General features: G+C 36.4%; 1 protein-coding gene across 4 annotated transcripts in view; it reads left to right on the top strand.

The window, feature by feature from the left end:
- The first annotated feature begins 1,991 nt into the window (after positions 1-1,991).
- Positions 1,992-16,281, top strand: part of ITSN1 (intersectin 1 (SH3 domain protein)) — a 111,893-nt gene continuing 97,603 nt past the window's right edge. For all 4 annotated transcript variants that reach the window (XM_010580378.1, XM_010580379.1, XM_010580377.1 and 1 more), the window contains exons 1-4: positions 1,992-2,053; positions 6,418-6,510; positions 8,495-8,558; positions 15,880-16,040. In XM_010580378.1, coding sequence (XP_010578680.1) covers positions 2,026-2,053; positions 6,418-6,510; positions 8,495-8,558; positions 15,880-16,040 — 346 coding nt within the window. In that variant the 5' untranslated portion in view covers positions 1,992-2,025. The remainder of the gene's footprint in view (positions 2,054-6,417; positions 6,511-8,494; positions 8,559-15,879; positions 16,041-16,281) is intronic.

The following is a 16,281-nucleotide window of genomic DNA, read 5'->3' as shown; positions in this document are numbered from 1 at the left end:
CAACATTATTCCCATCCTAAATCCAAGACATAACATTATACCAGCTACTAGAAAGAAAATTAACTCTCTCCCAGCAAAACCAGGACAACTACCAATTCCTTCGGAGTACTAGTAATCTGTAGAGGAGTATCTTCCCTTAAGTGGCTAAACACTTTCAATTCTTTTATGTGCTCTTCTGTCCCGGTATTTAAAAATATTTAACTTTTATTAGCTTGCAAAAAAATCCCAAACCAAAACAACAAAACAAACCGAACACCACCACCATCTCTCCCCAACCCACCCTCTAGTTCTCCTTTTCAAGTCTGTTGTCGTCCCATTGCTGCTCCAAGTGATTTTCCTGTCCTTCTGCATACTCTGGAAAACTGAAGTAGGAAGAGCATTTGTGCTCTGCTGGTCTCTCTCCTGTTATCTTTTTAACACTCAAGTGTAAAAACTGCCTGTGCTGTAAGATTCAATAGTACATGTGTGGAAGTTCAGAGAACTAACCTCCCCCACCCCCCAGCATTTGCTTGCTGTTTTAAAAAATAGAAACATAATAGAGGTACTGCCTGCAACAGAGTACAATAAGAAAACATAAGCAAAGGTTAAAGTGCTGATCATCTAGCACTTAAGAAATGCTTTTGAAAGAGCCATACTGCTAAATTAGCTTATTCTGAAAACACTGTATCAGTATGAATGTGATTTTAAACTTTTGAGATAATGCTTGCTGTGCATGAAATTAGTTTCGACTGTGTTACCTGGCATTTGGAAGAAGGTTTCTGAGTCATGTACCACACTTTGTTGCTCTGCCAAATTATGAGAAAAAAATGTCAGTATTTTTTTCATAGTTCTCTAAATTACAACTGATGGGGAGACTGGCTTACAAAAGTGCTGTGGGTTTTTCTGCAGTGACATCTGTGGAGTGTATATATAGTAGGTTCCCAAGTTGGAAGCCAGAAGAGTATGTGGGAAGTGTGAAAGGGGGATGGGGGCAAACAAGAAATTCAGACAAAAGGAAATTGTTGATGCAAGTTAATGCCTTTTCTTAGTGATATTGATAAATTTCTGCTGCTGTTCAAGCAGTCTAAATTATTCTCCTTCTGATTCTGTTTCCTTTTGCTTTTCTCCTGTTGCCTGGAAAACATGAGTGGAATCTAGTAGGACAAGAGGCTGCTTTTTCATTGTTTTGTGGCTCTGTTGCTAGCTATTGTCCTCTTGGCTCAGGCAGTTCATGTCAGTCTTTGTGCGAAGTAAGAAAAATGTTTGTCCTTTTTTCTGTAAAGATTAAATTTCTAGACTGTGTGGATTGCTTTTATTTGAAAAGCAAGCAGTGCTAACGTAAGAGTATCTCCCACTGACTAACGTATTTTTGCTTGCGATGTCACCTTTAGCACTTTTTTCATTCGGATGTGCTTATTAAATTTGTGGGCTAGTTTGGGGGTAAAGCAGTATTGCAATATAGTTTCATTTTTTAATGTACTTTGTTTAAAACAAAGGAACTCGTAAGTAAGACAGTACATTTAATGAATTTTTCTGTTGGGAGTAAAAAACCAGATTGCTGACGATGTTGTATGTTTTCAGGAGTGGGAAATAGCGCCAATTTTGCTCTTAAGTAGGAGCAGAGCTCTAACACCCGGTAAAGTAATGTAACCTTGAGCAGTGTCACTGAGATCTTTTTGTTGTTGCTGGCTTACCTCTGTTCTTTACTACATCACTGATTATTTATAAATGAAGATTGTTTTTGAGGACATTCTTGAAACAACTGAAATGTAGCTATTTGCTAGTATGAAAATGCGGTCATGGATGCATAGGGTAGTGCAAAAAATGAGACATTTAGTTCTCTTGTAAGTAACAGTTCTTACAGGTAGTATTTATATGATCCTACTTCTTCATTGCCTTTATTTTTGCTGTACTAAGTAATTATAAGGTGGTACAGAAAATATACTGAAAATGGAAGACACTGTAACTGATTATTTGTTGGTGTGGTTTTGTTTTTTTTTCTTTTCTTTTTCAGGCATCTATTAACAAGCTAAAAGTGACAGAACCATGGCTCAGTTTCCAACACCTTTTGGGGGTAAGTTGTTTATAGTGTATTCTGAACTATTCTTATATGCAAAAACTGCATAAATCTGTTGCTTTCCGAGTATGCTCTGTATGGAAGTGCTTATGGGTAGTGTATCTTTCTGAGATAATAGTTTATCTGATTTGTGATGTTTTTGCAGACCATTAGAGAACACACATGAAATTTTGCAGGGACATCTCAGAAGAGTCAAACAGAAAAGCTGTGCTTTATCCCTTTTTTGTGCATTGATCGATTACAGTCCTACAGTTTGTAACTGTAGGGCAGATCCAGGCCATTCAGCCACTGGCAGTAGAGCATAGCCTCATTCTGTGCTAGTTGTGGCTAAGAAGTGGATATGCTTTTTCTTTGAGGATTCCTGGACTTTTTCATTGCTAAAAAGCACAGCAGATGCCTTTGGACCCTATCACTTGAAATTTCTTTTCCTTATTGTGCCATAACCCATGTTTAGATTAGAACAAAGGTGCTGCATTTTTTAGCTTTCCATTTGTAACAGGGGAAAGTATAGCATCTTGAACTTCAGCCTTCTTGAAAGATCCAGAAAGGGCCCTGGTAGTGCAATAGAGACATTACTTTTTGCTATTCACATGAAATACATTTTTGAGCCCAGTTTTGCAACTGATCTGAAGAAAGATAAAGATAAATTTCAGTGCTGAGACCTAGTAACTAGTTTGGTTGCACTTAAATGTTGCATCTGTTAAGGGCTTTTCTCTGGAGATGCAGATATGATTCTTGTTGTGTGCATATGTATGTTTGTGTATACATATATACACATAAATATGCATACACACATACACAAAAAAGTGTGTGTGTGTATGTATATAAATATATATGGCAATCTAGTTTTTGGGATTGGATATAGCTAGGAAATAAATTTGTATCTAGTGTTAGTGTTTCACTGGGAGACTTCAGGAAACATGCATGTTATTCAGAGTATGCTGTTAGAGAAACCCAGTTCTTGTTAAACACAATTGAATGGATGCAATCTCTGCCAGTCTGAAAAAGTCCGTGAAGCACAACAGAAGCATCTCTTTGCATGTGGTAGCTAGAACAAACGTATAATTGGAAAAAGCCATTCATGGCCTAAGTTATGTTGAAGTCCAGCCCTCTGAGATTAATTCTTGTTTGGTACCAGGCTTTCTCCGTTTGGGAGTTAAACTGGCTACCAAAAGCTTTGATCAAATAAAATCACTGGACAGTTTCATGTAGGATACCCTTTCAGGTTGTGTAAAAAGTTGTGAATAGCTTCATTTCGCTGTGATTTTCACAGTCAAAGAAAAGTCCTGATGTGAAAGAAATCTGCTTGTTCAAATTGAAGTATTTCCCTTTGTTTAGAGTTAGGGCTGTGCTTTGCAAGCACCCATATTTAAACATGTACATACATTCTTAATGGGAATCTTGTCTTCAAAGCATTCTCCTCTGCCATCTTCAGAGAGTTCTTATTGCATTACAGATGGATAGCAGCTTTATTTTTTTGACTTTATATATTACTGTTTGATCTTGCATCTGTTGTCCAGGATCCTGTTAACTCTGGTACATGGCTTTAGGAAGGAAGGAATTCACTATTTCTTCTCAAACAACTTTTCTCATCTGACTGCTCTACAAAGAGGAAGTTGAAATAAGCATGTGGCTAATGTAGTTTCCAGAGCGTCTTTAATTTGTAATGTGGTGTGAGAGAAGTTTGTATATGATATTCATACTTGAACCAAGTCTACTGAGTAGCATCATACCTCCTTTTAGAAGAATGACAGCAAAAGTCTAAGACTGTTGTAAGAAGAAACAAATGGTGTAAAGAAATTCCAATTTTTATGGGGAAATTTGTCATCCTTTTGAGAATGCAACAGTTTTTGTTATCTGTAGTCACCAAACAAGATGCAGAGGAGAAGATTTATGCAGTCTCCCATTTTGGGAGAGCCCTCACTCCAGATGTGCAGTATCTGGTATCCCTCTGCTTGTGAATACCTATAATGATGGTTTTGTTTTTATTTCACTTCCTTTCTTTTTAAAGAATCTTTCAAGCCAGCTTGGAAAATGGGTATGGAAAGAGCACAGCACGCAACATGTAAATTGGGGTGACTCATTGATATTCCAGGACACGGCCCATTTTAAGGATGACTCTTTTAAAAAAAAAAAAAAAAAAGGCATGGTAGGATTTTTATAATTGTTGGGAAGAATGTGGTATGCTCAACCTTCTGTCAGTTTGTCCAGAAGAAAATGCCCATTTCATATATCAGAGCCCACTGCTTCACTTTTGCAGATGAGGTGATTGCTAAGCCATGAAGAAGAAAAGATGGTTAGAGGGCTTGCTGCTGCATTCAAGAATAGCTTGCTTATGAGTCAATTTTGTGGTTTGGTGACTGCCTCCTTTGTATCCAAATATATTGAAAAGCCCCACAACCTCTGTGTTGGCATCCAGGATCTGAAGCCATGAATGATGTCTTGGTGTTGGGTAAGATCCTGCTTCCTGCCCTCCCGTAGGTCTTATTGCTTCCTCAAATAACAAAAGATGGAAACGAGGCAATGCCAGAGATGCCATTCATACTTTTCTGACTGAAGAGGCTACTAGGCTTGCTTGGTTTAACATTGGCTTTTTTGATGTTCATATCCCACAAAGGAGATCTACTGTTTTGATACCAACCAGATCTCCATCTGGAAGAGTAAATGTGACGATCATTTGTCCTAGTTACAGGGACTCCAGAGGAAAAAATTAACAGATTTTATTTTAAAGTAGTTAATAGAATAATTTTTAGTTACCTTATGCCATAAGAGTTTTTAGTTCTGTATTTTACTGCCTTCTTTGTGGAAGGATAGGAAGAGCTGTTTTGTTGTTGTTGTTGTTGTGGCTTTGGTTGTTTATTTTTTCTTGGTACTGGAGTCATGCATACCTCAAATTGAGAGAGAGCAACCCAGGGAATCATTGCAAATTTCATGTTGGTTTGTTTGTTTGGTTTTTTTCTCCCCACATTATATTCAAGAAATCCTGCCTCTTTGTGTAAGCTACCACATCCAGCCTTAGGATCTTAGACTGGAGTAGTCATGTTTCCAATACAGGGATATGTTCATCTGCTCCTAGTTGGCCTAGTCTGCATATTGGTCATAAAGTCTTAACACCATTCCTTTCCTCCTGTCAGGAGTGCATGAGAAGATCGGGGAGATAACTGCTTACCTTGGACTATTGTGTTTTGGGATGTCCATGTCTGAAGAAGGGCCCTGTTTCATCCCCACAGGGAGCACTGCTATGAAATCTGTTTACAGTGCCTCTGTGAGCTTAATCACTAAAATTCTGGGATTTTTTGACTAATCTTAAAATGTCCTTTCTTTGAATTAGGTATTATTAGCCTGTCTGCTTCTAGAAATACATAAGCTACCTGAAACTGGGATGATGATTTTTTACCGAGAATGTAGCTTTTCTTTCATTAACGAAATCTACCATTTAAAGGAATGTTTTTCTTCCTCTTGTCCATTTCCTTTTCTCTCCAAAGTAAATTTTGACACATGAAAGTAGATTTTAAAAAGCAGAAATTCAGGAGGCAGGAAATTCTCATGTTCTTTATAACTGCTGAGTCTGATTCTGCCTCAGCCTACAAGCCGTTTGAAATACTTACTGTAAATGTTTGTGGACCTTATTACCTGAGAATTTAGTGCTGATACAGAATGAATGCTAGATCTCCTCTTTATTTTTTTGCAAGTATACATTTTATCTTCTAATATTATTTCAATAAAACAGTAATTCCATTAACTTAGATGCCTTCATATCATTACATTCCTATACAGTAGGAATTACAGGAAAGTGCACCAGCACAATGTACTTCTACAGATGTTGAAATCATGATTTTTACTGATTAAAAATTGTTGAGACAAATCTGAAACCCAGTGTTAGAGAGTTCATTGGAGGTCTTAAGTAGAAGTTGAGATATGTTTGCTCTGAGTACAAATAATCTGAAGGATGAAAGTGAAACATCTGCAAGAGGAGAGAGAGGAGAGGAACTGCTGCAAAAATGGAGGTAGAACTGGAGAAACCATTGTGGAAGCATGGCACTGTAGAAGGGTAGCAAATCTCAACATAAACTAAATACCTGCAATTTATGAGTGTGGTGTAAAGAATCTGGTCTCTGTAACATATTCATACTTAGATTTCTCATTCTCAGAAGAGAGCACGCTTTCCTGTGCTATTGTTGCCCGTGAAAAATGTTTACTATCTGGTTGAACTGCACTTTTCCTAGTCAAGTAAGGAGAGTTCTTCTCTTATAATAGTACAAAACCGCAGTATGATATGATAAAATTATACTCAGAAATAAAAATAGTGTAGTTTTTGGATAATGTTTCTTAATTTTATTTCTCCATTTCTTTTGAACTAGGCAACCTGGATATCTGGGCTATTACTGTGGAGGAGAGAGCTAAACATGATCAACAGTTCCATAGTCTGAAACCAACATCTGGATTTATCACTGGTAATGAAATAGTTTTCACTTCTAATTTCATTTAACTAAATCTTAACTAAGGAGCTGAAATATATGCAGAGTTGCATGGGAGACATTTGGGTATAGGAATTTTAAAAATCGAACAGATCTTACTCATTTATATGCCTTGCCACATCAGCCCCATCCTTTCTGATATTTTTCTGGTATTTACTAGCTATATACCTGGTTTATGCCACCGGATTTTTCTGTAAGTAGGATTAAAACTATTTATAACTCCAGCTGTAAAAAGCAGTTCTATTGTGTAGAGCCAGCTGATACTTACAAACTGTAGAGTTAGAATTCAGGATGTGGAATTACCCTGATGCCTCGTGCTTTTAATGTGCTCAGTAAATTAACTCACTGTCCTGAGTCTTGCTGAGATAGAGTTAACTTTCTTCATAGCAGTCTGTATGGTGCTGTGTTTCGGACTGTGGCTATGGCTGAACAGTGCTTGCAAAGCCTCAAGGCTTTCACTATTTCTTACGCTGCATGCCCCTAGCGAGTAAGCTGGCAGTGAGCAAGAAGTTGGGAAGGGGACACAGGGGGGACAGCTGACCCTAACTGACTAAAGAGTTATCCCATACCACCATGCTCAACAAAAACTGGGGGGGCAGGGAGGCTGTTATCTTCCAAGGTAGCCATTGCTCAGAGACTGAGCTTGAGGAAGGTGGTGAGTGATTACCTTTGCATCACTTGGATTTTTTTTCTACTCTTTCACTTATTAAACCATCTTTATCACAACCAGTGAGTTTTCTCACTTTTGCTTTCCCTATTCTCTTCCCCACCCTGATGCGGGGGAGGAGAGTGAGTGAGTGACTGGGTGCTTAGTTTCTGCCTGGGGTCAACCCACCATGCTAGCATACTAATAGATTAAGAAGTCTGTTTAAATAAAGATGTATCAATTTAACTGAAATCTGTTTCAGAAACTGGTTATTTAAACTAGTGAAAACAGCGTGGATGACTTCTTTAAAAAATCTAAATGGCAAAATTGATTTAAGTTGTGGGAAGCAAAGCTGCAAGTAAAGGAATTGCACTGACCTACTAAATTTTCATTGAACACCACCAATTTGCTTTGGTTTTAAAGGCAATACTTTTTTGTTAGCTTGTTTTGTTGCATTTAATTTTCTTTAGTGCTATCTAAACTCTGATGCTCAATTGAAATGTAAGGTATAGAAGTATTTTACCTTTCTTGCTGTCTGATCCATCAAGAGGATTTCCAGAGTGTGAAATCAGAGTCAGATTCTTTGCAAAGTCTCATCACAGCCATACATGCCTCCAAGTATACAATTTGATTGTTTCTGCTCCAGTTATATGGCAGATACGGTACAAAATACTACTGTTTTTATTGACCTCCTTTGATATTTAGTGCTCTTTCTAGTCTGTTTACAACTTTCTTTTACAAGCCACAACACTTCCAAGTGCCTAATCCTTTTGTAGTTGTTTTGCTATCCTTACTTTTAATGGGTAGTTGGAAAATGACTTTGAAATATACCATGGCTTTGTTTAATAGTGGCTTATCAGGTTCACATCAGGGTAAAGACCCCTTTATTTAGTTTATGCTAGCTGACTGACATTGTACTTCCAAAAAATCTAAGAGTTTATATTGATACATACTTTCCCGGAAGAAAAAATTTTTTTGTTTTCACAAGGCATATGATTCCAGCAAAGAGAGCCATTAACACAGATTAGGGACTGTGAACCATGAGTTTCCCATTGCCCTAAATGTTTATACCTGGTTGACTTCATGTGGTGCTGACTGTTGCAGACTTAAAACGTATGTACTTGTTGGAAATATCTGGTAGTTTTGCAAGTGACAAAATAAGTTTAAATCTCATACTCTGTTATGTATGTGTAGCATTAAGTATTTATGGTTTTAGTGTTGCTTCTGTTTTAGATATTTTTGACTCATGATTTCCTCTTTCCTCTTACAGGTATTTTTAGCATTTTCTGAAATGATGTCCTATTTATTTTATAGGTGATCAAGCTAGAAACTTTTTTTTTCAGTCTGGGTTACCTCAACCGGTATTAGCACAGATATGGTGAGTATATGGGAGGGGATGGGAGAATTGCACTTACATCACAGAGTGAAGTTTACTGGTACGGACTTGGACAGTAACTATATTTCACAGTTTAAAATCACTGATTTACTTCAGTATGTTTTCCAGAAGTCTACAAGGCAAATATGCTTTGCAGTATGTTTTAGCTGAGTTTTTAAGTTACTAGTTCAGTTATTGGAAGTAGGCATCCTTCTACAAATGGCATTTTTGAAGTTGATGGTTTGCAGTCCTCATTTCAAATTACTAAATGCTTTCAACTTTATTAAAAATGTACTAATACAATCACTAAGCACAGTAATTAGTATTAAAAATCTTCTAATGGGAAAGCCTGTGCAAGACTTGCAGAAGTTGTTACAAAAATTAAGACTGACATAGACTATTTCCGTTGTAGTTGGAGATACAGCTTGAAAACTTGAAATTGTTACTATTCCTTGGTGAGTTTAGACAGATCAAAATCTCCATTGCTGTATATTACACACCACAAACATTTCTACAATCTGCCACTTTCTTCATGCAGGATTGCAGTTGTTCTGCTCCAAATGGTATGACCCTGTCAGACTCAGACATGCTAACTTGCATAGATTATTCATAATTTACATTAATTATATTACTACTAAAACTTTTTTTGGTGCTAGACAGAGTGAAATAATACTGTTTTTCATTCTAGATTGGAAAAATGCAGCAGAGGGATGGATAACTTTTGACAAATGTTAACTTTTCCTCTGTTGTTAACTGAAAGAGAGAGTAGTTTAGTGCAGTTATGAAAACTTTTTGTTGTAGTAAAGGACTTCTAAAGTCAGAATCTTGCTCCAACTGGAAAAAGAAGAGAACTTGCAAGAAAAACAATTGCTTTGGAAATATGCGTGCCTAAAAGAGGGGCTGGGTTTACATGGCTTTTAAATAAATAGCTTATTTTCTTTTCAAATTATCCTTATCTTACAAATATCGGATCTGGTCTGGTTATCTTATTTGCTGAAGACTCAGTGAGAGTTCATATGTCCCTTTGGAACTTCTCTTGCCTCTTAATTAAACGAGGAAAGAAGTTTTGTCTTAAACAAGACATCCCTTCTCCAAAAATGTTCCGTAGGCATTAGCTTTAAATAGGTGTTAATGGAACTAAACAGTTGTAAATAATCTGACTAAAAATCTCTTCCTCTCTGAATTATTCAGTTTTTCAGCCTCTTGAGAGGGAGAGAATCATTCCACTAGTTCTGTAGTTGTCATAGAGACAAGACCTGAACATGCACATTTTTTTAAATAAAGCTGAACTGAAACTTACTCATGCTGCCTTTATAAATCATAAAAAAGCATGTAGACATCCCTTTCTCACGTGTCTCCTTTTTTTGATCATCTCTGAATTAAGAGAAGTAAATATTTAAGTAAAGATCTAAATCACTTGTATATATTTCCAGTTGAAATTAGAATAACCAAGTAGAAAAATAGTCACATAGTGGTAGTAAGACCCCTTAAAAAAAAAAAAAAGAAAGGAAAACTCGCTTCTTTTCCCACAACTCAAATGATTTAACTCTTTTGATCTATCAGTGAATGTTTGTTTGTAACCTACCACAGATTACAGCTGTCCCACAGAAACAATAGAAGTTAGACTGTTTAGTGGCAAGAAGTCCTTTGCAGCCTGCAAAGGACGTCACAATATGCTCAAGACTGCATTGAAAAATTTGAATCATTGTTTGTCTTAGCTCCCAGGGGTAAGATCTCAAAGTGGCACACTTGCTTTGTGGATTAATAGCAATACTCTGATGTTGTCTATCTAAGTCACTGTTGACATTGATATAGATCTGTGAGTACTTTAATAGAGGGGGGAGTTCTGGAGTAATAAGCCCAGAATTTCTGAGAGATGTGAGCTGCATAAAATTTCTTTTCTATCAGTATTCTTTATTTCTTGTATAGATGGAATTTGGGGTTTTTTTAGATAGCATTTGATTATTAGAGGGTGAGAAGGGGAGGTACGACAGTCTTTAAGGAAGGAAGGTTGTTATTCTGAATTAGAGCCACTTGTAAAACTCTTCGAATTAATTTTCTGATCCTAGAAATATGGAATTGTATGTGTTTTGGAAGTGTTTTCCTATTCTTAATGAGTCTACTTATTTTGAATACAGTTGATCATATTAATCTGCAAGATAGGAGCCTAACATTTGTTTCATGAAGGATTACCTACAGCTGTATGTAGACAAGCTTATGCTAATACAAAGTTTCATCTGTTTTGTTGGCTATGGAAATTCTTTTATAGAAAAACACAACTGGGAAAGGAACTGCAGGGGGGGATTGGCCTAATGAGTGATTGGCCATACTGCTTTCAGAGCTCTCTGCAGAAAAAGCAAGCCCTCTACCTCTTCGAGTTTCCAAACATACTATCTCATAAGTGAGAGAATTTTGTCTGCATAAATAAGCAGTATAAGGATTTTCACCGTCTTGTATATTAATTTTAATTAAAATTGAATGGCTGTTCTTGTATTACAAAAAAGTAATTTTCATTAGAACTTCAAGAAATGCTAGCTAGCTAGCTGAAGTACTGGTTAAATGTCTTCTGCCTCAAGAGCTGCTTTGAGAATATTCTGCATTGGTTTAATTGCTTTCTAAGATGAGACTCTAAGGAGTAAACTTATCTTAATTTCTGCTATTAATCAAAGCTTTCCCAGAATTCATGTTCCTTAAAAATAGTAGCTCCATGGTTTTTAGCATTGAGAATTCCTGTGTCCCTTCCACTCATCATTCATTCAAGAAAAAAGAAATCTCTGGGACCTCAGTGGAGCAAATTAGTGGAATTATTATGGTCTGTCACGACAACTTCTTTACTGTTCTACCCTTACAAGCTTTGGAGTCTGCCAAGCTGGTAATCTATTAAGAAGCCTCTAAGTAGGCTTTGCATTGAGACTGCAATGGCTCGGAAGATAACTGTTTTTAAGTAGGCAATAATCTGGCTTTCTTCTAAAGCCCTTATGAATGGTGGCCTCAAAAAGCATCTTCTGTGTAGCCTGTCTCTCTGGAATTAAATGAGAACTAAAATAATCAATGCCATCTGTTTTTCATGCATTTAGAGTTACTTATTTTTTCAGGACAGACTAAAGCCATTGGTTGACTTACCTATTTCTGACATATACTTCTCTCACAGCCTTCTTAAATTTGTGTCCAAGCGTGGGAATGAAAGGTTATGGGTGCCAATTCTGTGAGTTGTAACTCTTACTATACATGCATTGATTAAGTGACTGATGCTAAAGACCTAATTTCGCCTCTCTAATTATGTCTGAGTTTTATAATGCAATATGGGCTTGTATAATCTAATATGGGAATGTAAAACTAAATAAATTCAGATTTTTTGAACTGCAAGGAAATTTCCTTGTTTTAACACTCTGTGCTATTTTCAGGGAGATAGATGTTTTGTAGGCTAATCGTAAGCCTATTTGACAGAAGAAACTGTATGCTCAGTTTCTGCATCTTATAAATTCAAAAATAATCAAGTTGCCTTTGCATTCTGCAGTATAGAGGAGAGAAAGGAGGAAGAAAAGATCTGTAGGGGAAGAATTTTGTTAGCACCTGAAACCTAGCATTGTGATGAAGCCCACTGCAGCTGTTCTCGTTAGAAAACCCCTGTTATAAACACAGGCCTGTTCTATAAAATATGATAAATATTTAGTCAATGTTTAATCCATTTACTGCTCTGCACTGGTTCCGGCCAGACCTTAAATGAAACAAATTTAAGGACACTACATTCTTCCAAATTTCATTAGAAGCAGAAGAGTGAACTTAGGTAGTGTTTACTGTCAGCCACTTACTGCATTTAAGATGATGTTTATTCAAAAGAAGTACTGTAATCTAACAGCATGACACTAGGTTCAGTAATTAGAAATGAAAATTTGTCCTATTTTTGCACTAAAGATTTTGTCAGACAAAAGCTGTTTTTTGTTAGCATGCTGTAAAAATGTGTATAAATTCTATAGTGTGTACATAATTTTTCTCACTGAAATTTGTGCTGTTAATTTAAATAACAAACCCATTGACATAAATGAGTTGAACAGAAGGTCAGACATTAAATTAAAAGCTACTGATGATTATGTGAATAGTAGTTCAATTAAAGCAATGAGACTGGTGCACATCAAAGTTTCTTATTACTGGACAATTAATATTTTCTCATGTAGAATGCAAAGACTTTCTGTGTTCTAGCAGTACACTCTAAATAGTGCCTAGAGAATCAAGGTCACCGACAGTGTGATATTTACTCTTATGCCATTTGCACGGCCATGCGTATAACAGGTTGAGGGGCTTTGCCTGTGCTTTAGTAATGGAAAGGCTTAAATTTTATAAATCAAAGTATTTGCAGGTATAGAAGCCACTTAGGTTGTACAAATAAGACTATTATAAATAGAACTTGTGTAATTACTTTGCTTAAATGCAAAGATGTAAGGAAAATTGTGACTATTTGAGCTGTTGGTGCCAGTTGGTCACTGTGGAGCTGACTGACTTCTCCGTATGTTGAGGAATGCGTTTTCTTTGTGAGGACCACCGACTGCTTGGAGTGCAGTCAAAAATCTGCTAGAATAGTTTATTCAGATCAATTTCTCTAGCTTTGTTCCTATGCACATCCTCAGCATGTTAGCTATATAAGCCTGTTTTTTACTGCCCGTTTCCTCTGGGCATCTGACAGAAGAACGGCTAAGCAAGTATTGAACTAAACGTTCATTAAAAACTCCACACATTGTCCTTGTTGAATATTTTTGAATTTTCTTTAGTTGCCTTAAAAAAGGTGTAGTGTCTGCTTGTAAGCATCAATTAAATGAAGGTAATTATCTGCTCCTGGTTTCCATTGTTCTTAATACTCTAATTTTCTAATGAGGCTTTCTTACCTGTGGTATTCATTCACTGTAGGTTGGTTTACTCTCTAGTGCAAAACTCAGAAAAGGGAGCACTTCAGAAAATACATTTGGCCATTAAGTTTCTGACATTCTAACATTGCAAATATATTTTGGGTTTGTAAGACTTGCAGCATGTGTTTCTCCTAAGTGAGACTTTTAGAAATCTAAAATCACTGTTTATAGGTGGTGACTAATGGATGTTATGTGAACTGTTTTGTTTATAAAAACTAAAAGGTGTATGAAGAAGAAAATGAAAATGTGCTGAGTAATACTGTTACTTGTAAGCCTAAGTGATGATTTTGGGCAGAAAATTTCTACAGCGTATGGTGGGTCACTTCCATGCTGTTGTTGAAAAATAGAGTGGATATTCTTAATTGTCATAGTTAAACTATGAATTCCTTCAAAATGAATTTGGGATTTTTACAAGAATTTTAAGTTATTATAAACATTTTTGTTGTAGAGAAGATTTTCGAGAGATGCAGACATATCTTTTTGAGGTTTATATCTGTTTCATTGTATAAGAGGAAAAGGAACTAAAGTTCTCCCATTCATCTCTGCAAGTTGTGTGAAGACAAAAACATTACATCTTCCACTTTAACTTAGCCTGCCAGTACCTCAGGAGCTACCAGTGTGTTGCTTGCTCTTCGTGGAAGAGTGATCAGAAGCTGAGACTCTAGAGTAGTGGTGTTCTGCAAGGAAGAGGAGATGCCCATTCCAAATTTGTACTTCTCTTGGTCCAGGTTTACCATGCTGGCCTTCCCTCTTCCTTCTGCTGGTTGGACTACCATATATCAAGTCTGACTGCTACAGTAGGATCTTTTTAATTGATTATTTGTCGAATGAACCACATACTAAGGGATCATGACTGAAACTTGAATCCAAATCACATTATGCTATATGGGTCCCAGAATCAGTTTTGACTAAATTTAGGCTTCCAAAGACTTGCTGGTAGCGGGATTAGAAGAAGGTTTAAAGTTACTGAAGAGCAGGCAGATTTTGTGTGTAAATTAAAATTCTGTGTGATACTAAGCTTCAGGAAACAACACCTAGAAGTTCTCACAGCCAAAACTTGTTCTTCAATGAAATATATGTAGTAATTCAACATCTCTCAGGGAGTGGTGTGATGTGTACTTTTCTTTTTAACTGTAAGCTTCAGAGTCTACAGTTTCCTCACCAGACTTTCTTCTTTAAGTAGTGCTGCCAGATTTTTAGTAGTAGTATTTAGCTTGTGACATCAAAATTGGTGGATTAAGACAGCTACACTGCTGAAAGTGCTGTCTTATAATACTGGGAAGGGTTGGAGTGTCTCCATTTTTGGGGAAATGCTAATGGTGATCTAAACCAGGGGAAACTCTTAAGACGTGTGATTGACCTCTGGCAACCCCTGCTGGGATCTGCCTCTTCAGTGAGTTTTCTGAGGATTTTTTGGTTGGGGTAGGAGGATTTTAATTTTGTGAATGCTTTGCCACTGCATTTACCTGGCTGTCTACTTAAATAAGTATCAATTATAAATAACTGTCAATTTATTGCAGTACTTTTTTGATAATTTTTCACATACTTGCATGAATGCTTTCCTTGACAGGGATTTAATCAGAAATAAAGCTCTAATTTTACTAGACTGCCTGGGTCCTTTGTGTTGTCATGTCCATGACATGTAAATGTACACATGAACTTAAACATATATATTATTCCAATACTGAAATGTGTACTTAATTCTTCAAATGAATGCAAAGAAATAAGCTAATATTTAAAACTATGTTTACAACTAGTTACATTATTAGTGTGCATTTACTCTGTTTTTTGGTTGCAATTGCAGGAACTAACATTCTTCTTCCTGCTTCTCTCCCCCCTAACCTCCCAATTGTATTCCCTGCTGAGCGTGGTTTTCTTAACCATCAAATGAAGAAACAAAAAGATGACTGTTTAAGTCAGACTACTTTACATGAAAGCCTATTCAAGGTCTAGGCTCAATGTTTTATCTTGAGTACTATTGTTTAACTGAAAACACATTTGTACACTTTCAGACATAATGGTCTTTAGTAAAGTGCACAGATTTAAAGAACATTTTATTTTAAGTGTAGCTAAAGTACAGATTTGCAGACTAAGTAATTTGATTCTCTGTGGTGCTGTTTGTAGTAGCATGTAATTTAATTTGTGTGATTTTTGCAAAGTTTTTGTAGAACTACATTAATCCTTTTTCTCTAGATGTTTCACTGTAATTCCTGTAAGAGTTGAAAAGGGACTATAAAAATACTTATTAATTGCTACAAGAAAGAAGTCAAGAAGCTCTCAGTTTAAATAGTTTCTTGTTTTATGACCATTTTTAGCCTGGCATAATTATTTTTGAATATACATGCCTGTGCGTGCATGCTCCTAGGTCAGTTTCTGAAGATCATAATTTAAGAATCTAACTGTGAAAATCGTGTATTTTTTAGGGCTCTAGCTGACATGAACAATGATGGGAGGATGGATCAGTTGGAGTTTTCAATAGCTATGAAACTTATAAAATTAAAACTACAAGGTTATCAACTCCCATCTGCACTGCCTCCTGTCATGAAGCAGCCACCTATTGCTCTGCCTAGTGCACCAGGATTTGGTAAGCTCTTGGTTTTCCTCCTTGTCAGCTTGTATTGTAGCAACCTAAGTTGATTTGATTGTCATGTTGCAGCTTCCAAAAGAAACTTTTAAGAAAAAGTACTTCTAAAAGTACATGGGCTCAAAAACCAAATGCTGCCACATACATGCATGTGCTCCAAAAAAAGATCTCAATGAACTTTTAGCACCCAGCCATACTGATAACATAAGTTGAGGTCCTGTTTGCTTCAGGTCTTAAACTG

This window comes from Haliaeetus leucocephalus, unplaced genomic scaffold, assembly GCF_000737465.1.
Source record: "Haliaeetus leucocephalus isolate CR32 unplaced genomic scaffold, Haliaeetus_leucocephalus-4.0 Scaffold702, whole genome shotgun sequence".
Classification (NCBI taxonomy): domain Eukaryota; kingdom Metazoa; phylum Chordata; class Aves; order Accipitriformes; family Accipitridae; genus Haliaeetus; species Haliaeetus leucocephalus.
This window is presented reverse-complemented; position numbering and strand designations above follow the sequence as displayed.